The sequence below is a fragment of the Ornithorhynchus anatinus genome, chromosome 3, assembly GCF_004115215.2.
Source record: "Ornithorhynchus anatinus isolate Pmale09 chromosome 3, mOrnAna1.pri.v4, whole genome shotgun sequence".
Classification (NCBI taxonomy): Eukaryota; Metazoa; Chordata; class Mammalia; order Monotremata; family Ornithorhynchidae; genus Ornithorhynchus; species Ornithorhynchus anatinus.
In genome coordinates, this window is record NC_041730.1 from 133676409 (window position 1) to 133694137 (window position 17729).

Consider the following 17729-nt stretch of genomic DNA (forward strand, 5'->3'; position numbering starts at 1 on the left):
CTGAGGCCCAGTGAAGTGACTTGTCCAGGGTCACGCAGCAGAAAAAGCGGCAGAGTCGAGATTAGAACCCGTGATCTTCTGACTCCCGGGCCCGGGCTCTATCTGCTACACCCTGCTGCTTTTCCTATTGTTATACTGTAGTCTCCCAAGCGCTTAGTACAGTGATCTGCATAGAGTTAGCGCTCAGTAAATACGACTAACTAATGAGCATAGGTCTGGAAGTCAGAAGGACCTGAGTTCTAATCCCGTCTCTGCCGCCTCATCGATGGATTGATGAGAAGCAGTGTGGCTTAGTGGATAGAGCACGGGCCTGGGAGTGAGAAGGACCTGGCTCTGCCATCCCCTCGATTCTATTTATCGCTATCGTTCTCGTCTGTCCGTCTCCCCCGATTAGACCGTAAGCCCGTCAAAGGGCAGGGACTGTCTCTATCTGTTACCGATTTGTACATTCCAAGCGCTTAGTACAGTGCTCTGCACATAGTAAGCGCTCAATAAATACTATTGAATATGTCTGCTGGGTGACCTTGGGCAAGTCTGGGCCTCAGTCACGTCACTTGTAACATGGGGATTAAGACTGCAGGACGACGATTAACTTGCGCCTACCCCGGCGCTTAGTGTCTGGAACACGCTAATTGCTGAACGGATACCATTAAATGCCCCCCGCCACACAGAAAAAGTAAAATAATAAAGCAGCCCTCCGCATGCACGGCTTGCATCTCTTACCTTGGCGGAGAAACTGTCTCCGGGAGCGCCGGGCTCCCCGGGGTGGCATTTCCAACTCAAGCGTTGGTCCGGGTGGAAGTCTTGGTGTCGGTGCCTCCCCCAGCTGAGCCTCGCCCAGTCCCCGGAAGCGGGCCGATTCTGGAAGGCTGTGCAGGTCACCCCCGGGAAGCTGGACGGTTGGATCCAAAAGGCCTCCAGAGCGATGTTCAGCGAAACCTGTCGACAACCAGTGACGAGCCGGTATAGACCGAGCGGCCTCTCGGGGCTGGATATTCACACCCGCTTTGCGAGCGAACTTTACGTGACCTGGATTTGGGACTGGGGATTCTGGATTTGGGACCTACTTTAATAATGATCATCATCAGAATAATAATTATAGTACTCGTGAAGTACTTGCGATGTGACAAGCACTGTTCTAAATGTTGGGGTGGATGCAAGTTAATCAGGTTGGAGACAGTTCCTGTCCCACTTAGAGCTTTCACTCTCAATCCCCATTTTACAGATGAGGTGACTGAGGCTCAGAGAAGTGAAGCGACTCGGCCACGGTCACACAGGAGATTTGTGGCCGAGTCAGGATTGATGACGATGGCGTTTGAGAAGCACCGTGGCTCAGTGGAAAGAGACCGGTCTTAGGAGTCAGAGGTCATGGGTTCTAATAATAATGATAATGTTGGTATTTGTTAAGCGCTTACTATGTGCAGAGCACTGTTCTAAGCGCTGGGGTAGATACAGGGGAATCAGGTTGTCCCACGTGAGGCTCACAGTCTTCATCCCCATTTTACAGATGAGGGAACTGAGGCCCAGAGAAGTGACTTGCCCACAGTTCTAATCCCGGCTCTACCACTTGTCAGCTGTGTGACTTTGGACAAGTCACTTCACTTCTCTGGGCCTCAGTTCCCTCATCTGTAAAATGGGGATGAAGACTGTAAGCCCCACGTGGGACAACCTCATCACCTTGTATCCCCCAGTACTTAGAACAGTGCTTTGCAAATACTAAGTGCTTAACAAATACCATCATTATTTCATTTATTATCATTTGTTAAGCGTTTACTACGTGCCAAGCACTGTTCTACGTGCGGATTAGATTAGAACCCAATTAGATTAGAACCTAGGTCCTTAGGCCTCCCAAGCCCACACTCTATCCACTAAGCCACGTTGTCTCTCATGCCACAGGCTCCTTCCGGGCAGGGACCGTGTCTACCGACTCTGCTGTATTGCGCCCTCCCAAGCTTTTAGTAACCATCGATCCATCAATCGTATTTATTGGGCACTTACTGTGTGCAGAGCACTGTACTAAGTACTTTGAAGAGCACAATATTACAGAATTGGTAGACATGTCCCCCGCCCACATTGAGCTTACGTTATTTATTGGGTGAAGAGCACTGTACTGAGCACCTGGAAGAGCACACTACAACAGAGTTGGTAGACATGTTCCTTGCCCACAATGAGTTTATATCCTAGTTTAGTGCTCTGCACACAAGGACTTGATAAATATCAGTGATCCGTTGATTGGTTTAGGGGCAGAGAAAAATGATCTGGGGAAACCCATCAAAGGAAAATGAAAGGTAAAACACAGCTGCAAACTGGTTTCTCAATAATAATTACGATAACACTAATAATAGTAGTGATAGTTAAATTCTGACTACGAGTCAAACACTGGGTTAGGCACTGGGGTAGACACGATATAAACAGATCTCTGTCCCACACAGAGGTCAAAGTCTAAGAGGGAAGGAGAACTTGATTCTATTTATTGCTGTTGTTCTTGTCTGTTCATCTCCCCCGATCAGACTTTAAGCCCGTCACAGGGCAGGGACCGTCTCTATCTGTTACCGATTTGTACATTCTAAGCGCTTAGTACAGTGCTCTGCACAGAGTAAGCGCTCAATAAATACTACTGAACTTACCTTATCCCCATTTAATCAGAACGGTGTTTGTTAAGCACTTCCGGACCAAACGCTGAACTAATCCACGGGGTGGGTATAACTTAATCAGTTTGGGCACCGTCCCTATCTCGCACCGGGCTCACCGTGTAAGGGGGAGTGGGAACAGCTACTGAATCCCCATTTTACAACTGCAGAAACTGAGGCCCGTAGAAATTTTATGACTAGCCCAAAGTCAGTGGTGGAGTAGGATTAGAACCCAGAACTCTTGACTCCCACATCTGTGGTCTATCCATTGCCCCCCCCCCCCCACCAGCCCACTGCCTCTTCCCAACATGTATTTATTATTTTATTAGACACAGAGAGAGAAAATGAAGTTTAATTGTGGATAATAAGTGAGGAGAGATTTATGGGAACGTCTTTTCTCTTTACACAGCGAGCCTGTTTCCTACTGTATAATTCTTCTTCTCCTTCCTAGCCCCGGGATTGATTTTGGAAAATTACCTCTCCTAATGCACTAAATCAGCCATGAAAATAAGCATTGCCTTAAATGTCTTGAGCCCATTTGAAGTTAGGCAAGTGAGCTTAAATGAAATGCGATCCACTTTGCCTCTCCCTTCTGATCTCTTTTTATTTGGTTTTCCCGAGTCTCTCTGCTGTGAAGGGAAATCTGAGAAAAATGTGAAATAGGAAGAGCACTGAGGTTTCTCAGCTTGGTGTGCTGAGGAGCAAGCGGAAGAGGAGTGGATGGTTGGAAGACGTGTAGGAATTCTTCTTCTTAATAATAATAATAACTACTGTATCATTAAGTACTTCCCATGGACCAAACACTTTGTTAGCTCATTGTAGGCAGGGAATGTTCTCTTTATTGTAATATTGTATTCTCCCAAGGGCTTAGTACAGTGCCTTGCACACAGTCAGTGCTCAATAAATACAACTGAACGAATGGCTGAATGAACTCTGTAAGCCCTGGGAGAGATACAAGCTCATTAGATTGAACACCACCCCACCTAGGGATCACAATCTGATAGGGAAAGAGAGCAGTTATTTTATCCCCATTTTTAAAATGAAAAGACAAAAAACAGAGACACAGGGTGGTCCAGTGACTTGCCCAAGGTCACACACAATGGGCTAATGGCAGAGCTGGGATTGTTACTAGATCTCCTGCTTCTCTGATTCAAACTCTCCCCCCTAGGCCACACAATTGCTTCCCTACCTGCCTTAGACGTGCTATTTTTGACTTTTGCTGCTGAACAATAATAATAGTACTATCATTATAATCACTACTACTAATAATAGTACTATTATTATGAGGAGAAGCAGCGTGTCTCAGTGGAAAGCGCAGGGGCTTGCGAGTCGGAGGTGATGGGTTCTAATCCCAGCTCCGCCGCTTGTCAGCTGTGTGACTTTGGGCAAATCACTTCACTTCTCTGTGCCTCAGTTACCTCATCTGGAAAATGGGGATGAAGACTGTGAGCCCCACACTGATCACCTTGTAATAATAATAATAATGTTGGTATTTGTTAAGCGCTTACTATGTGCCGAGCACTGTTCTCAGCACTAGGGTAGACACAGGGGAATCAGGATGTCCCACGTGGGGCTCACAGTCTTAATCCCCATTTTACAGATGAGGAATGAGGTAACTTTTATGCCCCCCAGCACTTAGAACAGTGCTTGGCACATAGTAAGTGCTTAACAAATACCACCATTATTATTATTATTACTAATAATCGTGGTATTAGTTAAGCACTTACTGTATTAAGTGCTGGGGGAAATACAAGCAAATCGACTTGGAAACAGTCCCTGTCCCAAATGGGGCTCGCAGTCTTCATCATCATCATTTTATCGATGCGGTAACTGAGGCCCAGAGAAATGAAGTGACTTGACCAAGGTCACACAGCAGACAAGTGGTGGAGCCGGGATTAGAACTCATGGCTTTCTGACCCCAGGTCTGTGCTCTATCCACTACGCGATGCTGTTCTCCACTGTTCTCTTATGTGAGTTAATGCAGTGCTCTGCACAAAGTTGGTGCTCAATTTATATTCGTGATTGAACGAAGGGATGGAAAGCTCCCAGAGGGCAAAAATGATGTCTATTTACACTACTGTTCTCATGTGCGAGCTTAATGCAGTGCTCTGCATACATTAGTTGCTCAATTAATATTCCTGATTGATAGAAGACATTGATAGAAGAAGAACTCCAAGAAGGCAGGATCACGTCTCTCCCACGAGCTAAGTCCTCACTTCTTCTTTTCCCATTCCCTTCTGCGATGTCCTGATTTCCTCCCTTTAGTCACCTCTTCCCTCATCTCCCCAGAATTTATGTACATATCTGAAATTTCTATTTATGTCTGTCTCCCCCTCTAGACTTTTGAACTCATTAAGTATTTATTAAGCAATTACTAGATTCCAGGCACTGTTTTAAGCGCTGGGGTAGCTACAAGATAATTGGGTTGGACACGGTCCCTGTTCCATATAAGAGTAATTACGATATTTGTTAAGTGCAGCGTGGCTCAGTGGAAAGAGCACAGTCTTGGGAGTCAGAGGTCATGAGTTCAAATCCCGGCTCTGCCACTTGTCAGCTGTGTGACTGTGGGCAAGTCACTTAATTTCTCGGTGCCTCAGTTACCTCATCTGTAAAATGGGTATTAACTGTGAGCCTCACGTGGGACAACCTGATGACCCTGTATCTCCCCCAGCGCTTAGAACAGTGCTTGGCACATAGTAAGCGCTTAACAAATACCAACATTAAGTGCTTATTATATGCCAGGCACTGTTGTAAGCACTGGGGTAGTTACATGATAATCAGGTTGGACACAATCCCTGTCCCACATAGGGCTTAAAATCTTCATCTCCATTTTACGATTGAGGGAACTGAGGCCCAGAGAAGTGAAGTGACTTGCCCAAGGTCACAGAGCAGACAAGTGATGGAGCCGGGATTAGAACCCTTGTCCTTCTAACTCCCACAGATCTTGTTCTACCAACTTCGTTGCATTGTACTTTCCCAGGTGCTTATTAGAGTGTTCTGCACAGATTTAGTGCTCAATCAATAGGATTGGCTGATTGATTGACTGATTGATTACCAGCTCATGAGGTGGAGATTTGGGATTGCGTTAAACCCCTGGATTGAGGGATCTAGTGGCAGGTCAGAGGGGTTTTCTCTCTCCACTGAATCTCTGCAAACTTGCACAAAGGTCACTTTCCTCCATGGGTAAATGTCCAATTGTATATACCACATTTAGAAGCGGCGTGACCTCGTGGAAAGAGCATGGACCTGGGAATCAGAGGATCTTTCTTCCAATCCTTGGGCAAGTCATTTCACTCTTCTGTGCCACCGTTTCCTCATCTGTAAAACAGGGATTCCATCCTTGTTCTCCTTCCCCCTTACACTGTAAGTCCCTTGTAGGTCAGGGCCTGTGTCCAACCTGATTATCTTGTCTCTACCCAAGTGTTTAGTTCAGTGCTGGGCACATTTGGTCAAATTAGTGAATAACTGCTTAACAAATGCCACAATTACTATTACTCTTAGGATTCTTAAGCTCCTCAAGGGCAGGTAAGGAGCCTTCGGCTTCTACTGTACTCTCCCAGCGCCAGTCAGTACAGCACCCGGTACACGGTAGATGCTCCAATAAACAAAGATGTGTGGAGGCCTAAGTATGCCAGGCCAATGTTTAGACTTCTGGCCTCCTCCAAGAAGCACTCCCTGATTAAGCCCTCTTTTCCCAGACCCCCTCTCTCTTCTGTGCCAACTATGCACGTGGATCTTTACCCTTAAAGCATTTGATATTCACCCCACTCTCAGTTCCACAGCACTTAAGTACATTTCTGTAAATTATTCACTTAAACCATCTGTCTCACCCTGTAGACTGTAAACTCCTCGTGGGCAGGGAACATGTCACCAACTCAGATTATGAGCTCCCAAGCACTTAGTACGTTTCTCTGTACACAGAAAGCACTCAATAAATACCACTGATTGATTGTTTCATTCACTAAATGTTAATTCCCACCAGCTCTACGGCAAACACCCAAACCCTGGGGTTCTATTATCCGAGATTTTGTCTCAAGGACCGGTTGATGGTACGATTATTTATCTCACAGTCAACTCCTCTTTAGGACCAAACATGATCCATCTGTAACCAAAAAATCACATCTGAAGAGATTTAGCTCTTGGACATTGAAAAACAAAAAGATTACATAATAGTTCGACTTAGTTTATCAAGAAAATTTCCAGGAATTGCTGTGAGACTTGGAGATGGGAGGCCATGGCAAGACCTGGGAATTCCTTCTCTTTAAAGAAAATAATGTGTTTCCAATGAGGCAATTTAGGACGGCTAATTGCTGGCTGGCTTTTATCCAGGAAGAACAGAAGTTGCTTAGGTCCGTGAGAGACAACAGAAGAAAGTCCACTGCTTTGTTTATTTATGAGCCGCACTTGACCTTACCCTAATTTCTTCTCGTGGTAAATGCACACAGAAACTTGATAAAACCCAAATACAGGAGAGCTAGATGGATTTTCAACCCACATAAACAAAGAGGAATTCTCTGAAAAGGAATGTCAACATAATCCTTAAGCGGTAACAAGAAAAATGACCTTAGGTGCTTGACATTTGAAATAAATCACCATCTCATACAAAAACACCCTCTACTTTGCTGTTGCCTGAGAGGAGCGGTCTTGCCATTTAAGGGCTTGGTTTTACAAACTCTTTTACTGAAGAACCTTCAATTTTTGGATACACGTTCTGTTTCTTCCTGGGGTTCAAGTGAAAAGAAGAAATTGTGGAAGATGAAAAATAGCACGACCTATTCATTCATTCGATTGTATTTACGGAGCGCTTACTGTGTGCAAAGCACTGTACTAAGGGCTTGCCAGAGTCCAATATAACAATTAACGGACACATTCCCTGCCCACAACAAGCTTACACTCTTGCGGCTTAGTGCAAAGGGCATGGGTCTAGGAGTCAGAGGACCCGAGTTCTAATCCCGGTTCTGTTACCTGTTTGCTGTGTGACTTTGGACAGTTAACTACTTATCTGGGCCTCAATAACGTCACCTGTAAAATAGGGATTAAGACTGTGAGTCCCACGTGGGACATGAGATAGGGACTGTGACCAACCTCATTGGGATGTACCTACCCCAGTGCTCAGTATAGTGCCTGGCACATAGTGACCTTGGGCAAACACTCAATTTCTCTGTGCCTCATTTTACTCACCTGCAAAATGGGATGCCTTTCTCCCTCCTGTTTAGGCTGTGATTCCCTGTGGGACCTGCTTATCTTATATCTAACGCAGTGCTTAGTGCAGTGCTTAGTAGAGTGCTTGGCTCATAGTAAGCTCTTCACAAATACCTCAGTTATTATTTGCATCATTATTATTATTATCATTATTAGTTCCTAGTGCTTAAAATACCATTTTAAAAAAGAAAAAGAGTTGTGTCCTTCCATCATTTATTATTTTCCTCCAGTTGAGTTGAATGGAAAAGCAAGCCCCTTGTGTTTAACAAACCATTGGTGCCTAATTAATAATAATGATAATAATGTTGGTATCTGTTAAGTGCTTCCTAGGTGCCGAGCACTGTTCTAAGCACTGGGGTAGATACAGGGTAATCAGGTTGTTTCACATGAGGCTCACAGTCGTAATCCCCATTTTACAGATGAGATAACTGAGGTACCGAGACGTTAAGTGACTTGCCCAAAGTCACACAGCTAACAGGTGGCAGAGCCGGGATTAGAACCCATGATCTCTGACTTCTAAACCTGTGCTCTTTCCACTGAGCCATGCTGCTTCTCTGTAATTCTCTGTAATTAAGTGTGTTGTATTCCTATATCTACCTTGAAGCTCACTGCTAGAGAACATAGAGAGTGAAAGAGTATGAATACTAAGACTAGTTTTTAGCTTCTAATTTCAAAGAAGATTTTTTTTTCCCCTTAATGATATTTGTTAAACACTTACTATGTGCCAGACACTGTACTAAGCACTGGGGTGGACACAAGTAAGTTGGATTGGACACAGTCCCCGACTCTCATGGAGCTCACAGTCTCAATTTCCATTTTACAGATGAGGTAACTGAGGCCCAGACAAATGGCAGATCCGGCATTAGAACTCATGATCTTCTGACTCCCGGGCTCGTACTCTGTCCACTAGGACATGTTGCTCCTTCAGTTACAAGGCTGAACATCGTCCCACATGGGGCTCACAGTTTTAACCCCCATTTTAAAGATGAGGTAACCGAGGCACAGGGAAGCTGAATGACTCGCCTAAGGTCACACAGCAGACAAGTGGCCGAGGCGGGATTAGAACCCAGGTCCTCTGGCTCCCAGCCCTGTGCTTTTTCCAACAGGCCATGCTTCTCCTAATTTGGAGAAGTTCAAATAACTGCCATAATTGTTAATCAAAATATGCAAATACCTGATTTCAAAAATCATACTTGAGATGCTTGGTTCATTATATGTGAATATATAATAATTAATGAGGGGCCAAGTCAGGTTTAAGCAACCTAGTTTGTATGCAAGAAGACACTCCAACTATTACAGCAGAGGTAACCTCTAACCTCATTTTGCGGTCCGGACACATTTTGACAAGAACTTTTGGTTCCAAGTTCTAAATGACTCTGCAGTTAAAAATGTTGAACTATCGGAAGACAACCGCGTCAGTGGACCGACATTTAAACTCAGAATAATTCCTCAGGCTCACAGTTGGCTCGGAAATGAATGTGAAAACTTTCGGCCATTATCCAAACTAACCCCACGCTTAAATTCATGAACCGTTGGTCGTAATTCCCCCGCCCTTATAATCTCTCACCATCCCTCCTTGCTCCCGCTCTTCCTCCTGACTGGAATCAATCGATCGATATTAACTGTTGAGCACTGACTATACGTGGAGCACTGTACTAAGCACTTGGGAGATTACAGAACAGAGTATGGAAGCAGCACGGCCTAGTGGAAAGAGTCCGGGGCCTGGGAGTCGGAGAGACCTGTGTTCTAATCCCAGCTCTGCCTCTTGTCTGCTGTGTGACCTTGGGCTTCGTCTTTACTTCTCTGGGCCTCAGTTACCTCATCTGTAAAATGAGGATTAAGATTGTGAGCCCCATGTGGAACACTGCTGAACTGTACTTTCCAAGCGCTTAGTACAATGCTCGGCACACAGTAAGTGCTCAATAAATATGACTGACTGAATGAATGACAGGGACTGTGTCCAACCCGATTATCTTGTACCTACCCGAGTGCTTAGTCCAGTGCCTGGCACACAGTAAGCGTTAAACAAATACCACAATTATTATTATTATCAGTTGTTAGTCACATTTCCTGCCCACAGGGAGCTTACAGTTTAGAAGGGGTACGGACTTACGGGGCACAGACTCAAGGGTTTAAGGGATCCGGAAGGGAGAGGGAGTCGAGGAAGAGAGGGCTTAGTCGAGGAAGGCCTTTTGGAGGAGATGGGATTTAAGAAGGGGGAGAGTGGAACTTCCTATGGCATAGTGCATAGAGCATGGGCCTGGGAGTCAGAAGGTAAGGGGTTCTAATCCTGGCTCCTCTACTTCTCTGCTGTGTGAACCTGGGAAAGTCACTTCACTTCTCCGGGCCTCAGTGACCTCATCTGTAAAATGGGGATTGAGACTGTGAACCCCACAGGGGACAGGGACTGTGTCCAACCCAATTTGCTTGCATCCACCCCAGGGTTTAGTAGAGTGCCTGTTACATATAGTAAGCACTTAACAAATAATTCATTATTAATAATAAATTATCATTAATAAAAATCATTTAACAATAATCACTTAATTATTTATTATTTAATAATGATGATGACGGTATTTGCTACGTACTTACTCTGTGCCAAGCACTGTTCTATCTCCAAAAGACCACTACTGACTCCAATATTTAAAGCCCTACTAAAATCACATTTCCTCCAGGAAGCCTTCGGTGACTAACCTGTCATCTCCCCACCCTATTCTCCCTTCCTTCTGCATGACCTATCCACTTGCAATTTATACCCCCTAGTTCCTTGATGATCGCCCCATCCCCAGAGGACTTAGGTATATAGCAGTTATAATAATGATACTAATAATGGTGTTTGTTAAGCACCTCCTCTGTGCAAATCACTGTCCTAACCACTGGGGCGGATACAAGACGATCAGGTCCCACGTGGAGCTCACAGTTTAAGGAGGAGGAATAGCAGTCATGGAAATTCCATTTTGCAGATGAGGGAACTGAGGCACGGGGAAGTTACGAGACTTGCCCAAGGTCTCACAGCAGGTGTGAGACTTCCAGGCCTGTGTCTTTCTGCTAGACCACATTTTCTTATGGTAATTGGTCAGAGCTTATTAGGGGTAGATACAGATTGATCAGGTTGGACATAGTCCCTGTCCCACCTGGGGCTCACAGTCTGAAGTAGGTGGGACTAGTATTTAAACCCTATTTTACATATGAGGTAACTGAGGCACACAGAAGTTAATAATAATAATAATTGTGGAACTTGCTAAGTGCTTACTATGCGCCAGGCACTGTATTAAGCCCTGGGGTAGATACAAGATCACCAGGTCCCACATGGGGCTCCTATTCTCAAGAAGGAGGGAGAACAGGTATAATAATGTTGGTATTTGTTAAGCGCTTACTATGTGCAGAGCACTGTTCTAAGCGCTGGGGTAGACACAAGGGAATCAGGTTGTCCCACGTGGGGCTCACGGTCTTAATCCCCATTTTACAGATGAGGGAACTGAGGCACAGAGAAGTGAAGAGACCGGCCCAAAGTCACACAGCTGACAAGTGGCAGAGTGGGGATTCGAACCCATTATCTCTGACTCCAAAGCCCGTGCTCTTTCCACTGAGCCACGCTCAGTGAGGTAACTGAGGGCACAGAGGAAGTGACGCAACTTGCCGAAGGTCCCACAGCAGGTACATGATGGAGCCGGGATTAGAACCCAGGTCCTCTGACACTAGGCTATTGCTCCTTCCACTAGGGCACGCTGCTTCGGTGTACATATTCTTACATTTCACTCCCTGGCAACTGTTGAGGTCTGTGAATCACCCTGTGAGGAGGGGTAGAGATGTGGCAAGCAAGAAAAGCTGTTCCTGGGCTGGAACTTTTTTTCAATGGTAATTGTCAAGCGCTTACTCTGTGCCAGGCAGTGGATAGAGGAGGGGCCTGAGAGTCAGAAAGACCTGTGTTCTAATCCTGGCTCTCCCACTTGGCTGCTGTGTGACCTTGGGTAACTCACTTCAATTCTCTGGGCCTCGGTTACCTCATCTGTAAAATAAGGATTAAGACTGTGGGCCCCATGTGGGACATGGATTGTGTCCAACCTGATTAACCTCTATCGACCCCAGATGTTAGAACAGTATTGACACATAGTAATGATAATAATAATATTGGTATTTGTTAAGCGCTTGCTATGTGCAGAGCACTGTTCTAAGCACTGGGGTGGATACAGGGTAATCAGGTTGTCCCCCGTGGGGCTCACAGTTAATCCCCGTTTTACAGATGAGATAACTGAGGCACAGAGAAGTGAAGCGACTTGCCCACAGTCACACAGCTGACAAGTGACCGAGCCGAGATTTGAACCCATGACCTCTGACTCCCAAGCCCGTGCTCTTCTCACTGAGCCACGCTGCTTCTCTTAAGCGCTTACTATGTGCAGAGCACTTTACCAAGCCCCTGGGAGAGTACAATAGGACAATAAACAGATGCACTCCCTGCCCGCAATGAGTTTACAGTCTAGACAGACAGACGTTAATAGAAATAAATAAATTGCAGGTGCCCAGCTCCCCTATTTGTCCCTTCCACCATCTGTGCCCTCCAATCTCCCCATCCTTGGATTTCTCTGGACCTCTTCTCCCACCCAGCTCCTTTCTGGACCTCGATCTCGCATCCCCACAACCCCAGTAAGCACTGAACAAATACCATCGTCATTATTATTGTTACTATGCCCTGGAGTAGATAGAAGAGGATCAGGTTAGCCACAGCCCACGTCACTCATGGCGCTCACAGTTTTAAACCCCATTTTCCAGATGAAGTAACAGAGGCACAGAGATGTTACGTGACTTGCCCGAGGTCACCAAGCAGACGAGGGGCAGAACCGGGATTAGAACCCAGGTCTCTAACTCCCAGGCCCGTGCCAAGAACATTGCTTTCAGCGCTTAGAATAGTGCTTGACACATACTAAATGCTTAATAAATACCATCCTTATTAATAACAATAATGGTGGCATTTGTTAAGCGCTTACTAGGTGCCCAGCACTGTTCTAAACTCTGGGGTAGATATAAGGTAATCAGGGTGTCCCACATAAGAATGTTGGTATTTGTTAAGCGCTTACTAGGTGCAGAGCATGGTTCTAAGCACTGAGGTAGACACAGGGTCATCAGGTTGTCCCACGTGAGACTCACAGTTAATCCCCATTTTACAGATGAGATAACTAAGGCACAGACAAGTGAAGTGACTTGCCCACAGTCACACAGCTGACAAGTGGCAGGGCCGGGATTCGAACGCATGACCTCTGACTCCCAAGGCCGGGCTCTTTCCACTGAGCCAAGCTGCTTCCCATGTGATTCCCACATTGGGCTCACAGTCATAATCCCCATTTTACAAATGAGGTAACTGAGGCACAGCGAAGTTAAGTGACTTACCCAAAATCACACAGCTGATAGGTGGCGGAGCCGGGATCAGAACTCAGGACCTCTGACTCCCAAGCCCGGGCTCTTTCCACTAAGCCACGCTGCTTCTCAACTCATTTGCCAAGCTGTGCACCCAATATCCACCGATGTTTTGAGTGCGATCCAGTCTAGCGAATTCACAAGACCAGTGCAAGAATCTACAGGGTACCCACCGGTACCTCCCAGGAGCAGATAACAATAATAATAATAACAACAACAATAATGATTACGGTATTTGTTAAGCGCTTACTGAGTTCCAGGCACTTTACTAAGCGTTGGAGTGGATACAAGCAAATCAGGTTGGTCAGTCTCAATCCCCATTTTACAGATGAGATAACTGAGGCCCAGAGGAGCAAAGTGACTTGCCCAAGATCACACCTCTATCTGTACCTCATACGGTCGTGGGTCCGTATCCCGGCACTGCCCCTTGTCAGCTGTGGGGCTGTGGGCGAGTCACTTCACTTCTCTGTGCCTCAGTGACCTCATCTGGAAAATGGGGATGAAGACTGTGAGCCTCACGTGGGACGACCTGATTCCCCTCTATCTCCCCCAGCGCTTAGAACAGTGCTCTGCACAGAGTCAGCGCTTAACAAATACCAACATCATTACCTTGGATAGGGCCGGCGTGTCCCTGGCCAGGGCCAGAGGCGTGATTCGTTCCACACACTGCACGATCCGGGAGCAGGCTCTGTCTTCGTTCTGGGCCGTCCACAAGACGTGCTCGTCCACCACCATTACGTTGCTGGCGATGTCCACTAGAGCCCCGCCGAGCTGCGGGAAGCGAACAGACAACGGGGCGGCACGTTAGCGACCGCTCCAGCGCAGTCAGTCGGTGAGTCAATCGCACGGGTCGGGCGCTTCCGGGGTGCGGAGCACTTGGGAGAGGACCACAGAGGCAGCCTGGCTCACTGGAAAGAGCCTGGGCTTCGGAGTCAGAGGGCGTGGGTTCGACTCCCGGCTCCGCCACTTGGCAGCTGTGTGACTGTGGGCGAGTCGCTTCACTTCTCTGGGCCTCAGTTACCTCATCTGGAAAATGGGGATGAAGACCGTGAGCCCCACGTGGGACAACCTGATTCCTTTGTGTCTACCCCAGCGCTTAGAACAGTGCTCTGCACACAGTGAGCGCTTCACAAATACCAACATTATTATTATTATTACTCTCCCAAGTGCTTAGTCCAGTGCACCGCACATGGTGAATCCTTAAGAAATACAGGGAATTGACCGATTTCAATCTAATGGGGAAGACAGACCCGTGGGCCTCAGTGACATATGAGTGGTAGAGAGTGGTAGAGAAGCAGCATGGCATAGTGGACACACAGCATGGGCTTGGGAGTCAGAAAGGCATGGGTTCTAATCTTGACACCGCCACTTGTCTGCTGGGTGACCTTGGGCAAGACACTTCACATCTCTGTGCCTCAGTTTCCTTATCTGTAAAATGGGGATTGACCCAGTGAGCCTCACGTGGGACAACCTGATTACTCTGTATCTAGCCCAGCGCTTAGAACAGTGCTCTGCACATAGTAAACGCTTAACAAACACCAACATTGATTCTCTGTGCCTCAGTTCCCTTATCTGTAAAATAGGGATTAAGAATGTGAGCCCCATGTGGGACACGCAATTTTGTCCAACCTGATTAGCTTGTTTCTATCCCAGTGCTTAAGACGGTGCCTGGCACAGAGTAAGCGTTTAACACATGCCACAAAAACAAACAGAAATATTCAAAAGAAGTCTAAAGCACTCTCTTTGTAATAATAATAATAATAATAATGTTGGTATTTGTTAAACGCTTACTATGTGCCGAGCACTGTTCTGAGCGCTGGGGTAGACACAGGGGAATCAGGTTGTCCCACGTGGGGCTCACAGTCTTAATCCCCATTTTACAGATGAGGGAACTGAGGCACGGAGAAGTGAAGTGACTTGCCCAAAGTCACACAGCTGACAGGTGGCCGAGCTGGGATTTGAACCCATGACCTCCGACTCCAAAGCCCGGGCTCTTTCCACTGAGCCACGCTGCTTCTCTTTGTGCCAACAGGTATGCATTTGGATGGAATCGCAATGTCATCTCTATCATCCCAACCGTTGAACGTCAAGTTCCTGGGGATAGAACCCCAGAGAAGTAGCGTGGCTCAGTGGAAAGAGCACGGGCTTGGGAGTCAGAGGTCATGAGTTCGAATCCCGGCTCCGCCACTTGTCAGCTGTGTGACTGTGGGCAAGTCACTTCACTTCTCTGGGCCTCAGTGACCTTATCTGTAAAATGGGGATTAACTGTGAGCCTCACGTGGGACAACCTCACGTGGGACAATGTGAGCCTCAGTTACCTCATCTGTAAAATGGGGATTAACTGTGAGCCTCACGTGGGACAATCTGATGACCCTGTATCTACCCCAGTGCTTAGAACAGTGCTCGGCACATAGTGAGCGCTTAACAAATACCAACGTTATCATTATATATGCAGGGAGACCGTGTCATAATTTAAAAAACTCAAAAAAACAAAAAACTATTACAGGTAAAAACTTGTGTCTTCGGGAAAGTGACTGGAGCATGGTTGCCTGCTTGTGATTCTACCAGACAGCTAAGACTGAAAACACCTTTAACAGAGAACACCAGGATTGGCTCAAGGAGAATAATTCTGTGATCAATCCTAGAGCATTCTCATGAGATTACTTTTCTTTCTAAATTCAGCCGGACCATTTCGTCTTGATACCTTGAATCACAAGGATTGAACTGCGGCTTTAAAATAGGAAAGTCTTTTATTTACCATTTCGGGTTTTATTTATCAGCCAGGAGGAAACTGAGCATCTAGCAATGCCACATCTCTGTTTCCTAACCCCAAACAACTGTGGAAAATTGAACAATGGGAAACAAAAATAGCTCACGTTCTTGTTCTCTGGTTTTCTAGAAGCATAAACCCGATTCGATGAGCCGTTACGGTCATGCAGTCTTTGTTTAGAAATGTTATCCCTTTTTGAATGCATTTTAGGGCTGGGGCACAATTGGGACATTTAAATGGTAACAGACAGAAGTAGGGCAAAAATGGTAAAAATTACAAATGGCAGAGCCTAAAAGGAATAAAAAAGTCAGACCCAAAAGAAACAAAGGCACGAACGTGGACTATAATTTACTAAAAACCCCGCTTCAAAGGATTCCCAAGTTTTACTATTCTCAAAATCAAAAGGGAAGATCTACAGTGAGTATTAATACCCAAAGAGAAATGATTTCTTATGGGCGAATATAACCGTTTAGGCAATCTGGATCCATGTCACCCGATGTGATAGAATAGCTAAAAAAGCCAATTTTATCTTCTACCCATATAGGTTTCTACTTCACACATAACACAATAAGAACCCAACAACTTAGCATTGAGTTCAATTTAACAGTAAGGTCAAATAATAATAATAATTGTGAAATCTGTCAAGCACTTACTGTGTGCCAGGGACTGTACTAAGCGCTAGGGTGGATACAAGCAAATCGGGTTAGAGACACAGACCCCGTCCCACACGGGGCTCAAGGTCTTAATGCCGATTTAACGGATGAGGTAGCTGAAGCGCAGAGAAGTGAAGTGACTTGTCCAAGGTCACATAGCAGACAAGTGGCAGAGCCGGGATTAGAACACAGGTCCTTCTGACTCCCAGGCCTGTGCTCTATCTAGTCGGCCATGCTGCTTCTAGAATCTTCGAAGGAGGAACGCTAATTGATTTTACTATAAATGCTCACATTTTCAACAGCAGATCAAATAGAAGGAATAATAATAATAACGTTGGTACTTGTTTAACGCCTATGTGCAGAGCACTGTTCTAAGCACTGGGGTAGATACAGGGTAATCAGGTTGTCCCACGTGAGGTTAATGTTGGTATTTGTTAAGCGCTTACTATGTGCCGAGCACTGTTCTAAGCGCTGGGGTAGACATAGGGGAATTAGGTTGTCCCACGTGGGGCTCACAGTCTTAATCCCCATTTTACAGATGAGGGAACTGAGGCACAGAGAAGTTAAGTGACTTGCCCACAGTCACACAGCCGACAAGTGGCAGAGCTGGGATTCGAACTCATGAGCCCTGACTCCAAAGCCCATGCTCTTTCCACTGAGCCACGCTGCTTAAGGTTCACAGTCTTAATCCCCATTTTACAGATGGGGATAACTGAGGCCCAGAGAAGTGAAGTGACTTGCCCACGGTCACACAGCAGACAAGTGGCAGAGCCGGGATTCGAACCCATGACCTCTGACTCCCAAGCCCGGGCTCTTTCCACTGAACCATGCTGCTTCTCTAGTAGTGATGCAATTTTCTGAGCATTTAATGAGTGGACTGTAAGCACCGTGCTACAAGCTAGGCAAAATATCAAAAGGCATGTGCCCTGCTCCCGAGATAGGGAAGAAAATATGATTCTTTTTGGAAACAGTGAGCAGCAAAAAGTTAGAAGTTGTTCAAACTTGGAGAAAGTGCAGGAAGTGGTGTTTCCACCTGATTCCACCGATCTTTCCACTACAAAA

General features: G+C 46.1%; 1 protein-coding gene across 2 annotated transcripts in view; it reads right to left on the reverse strand.

Moving 5' to 3' along the window:
- The window catches only part of ADGRA1 (adhesion G protein-coupled receptor A1), a 679465-nt gene that overhangs the window by 318640 nt on the left and 343096 nt on the right, over window positions 1–17729 (reverse strand). For both annotated transcript variants that reach the window (XM_029061334.2, XM_029061335.2), the window contains exons 11-12: window positions 13854–14015; window positions 724–939 (exon numbers count right to left, since the gene is read on the reverse strand). In XM_029061334.2, coding sequence (XP_028917167.1) covers window positions 724–939; window positions 13854–14015 — 378 coding nt within the window. The remainder of the gene's footprint in view (window positions 1–723; window positions 940–13853; window positions 14016–17729) is intronic.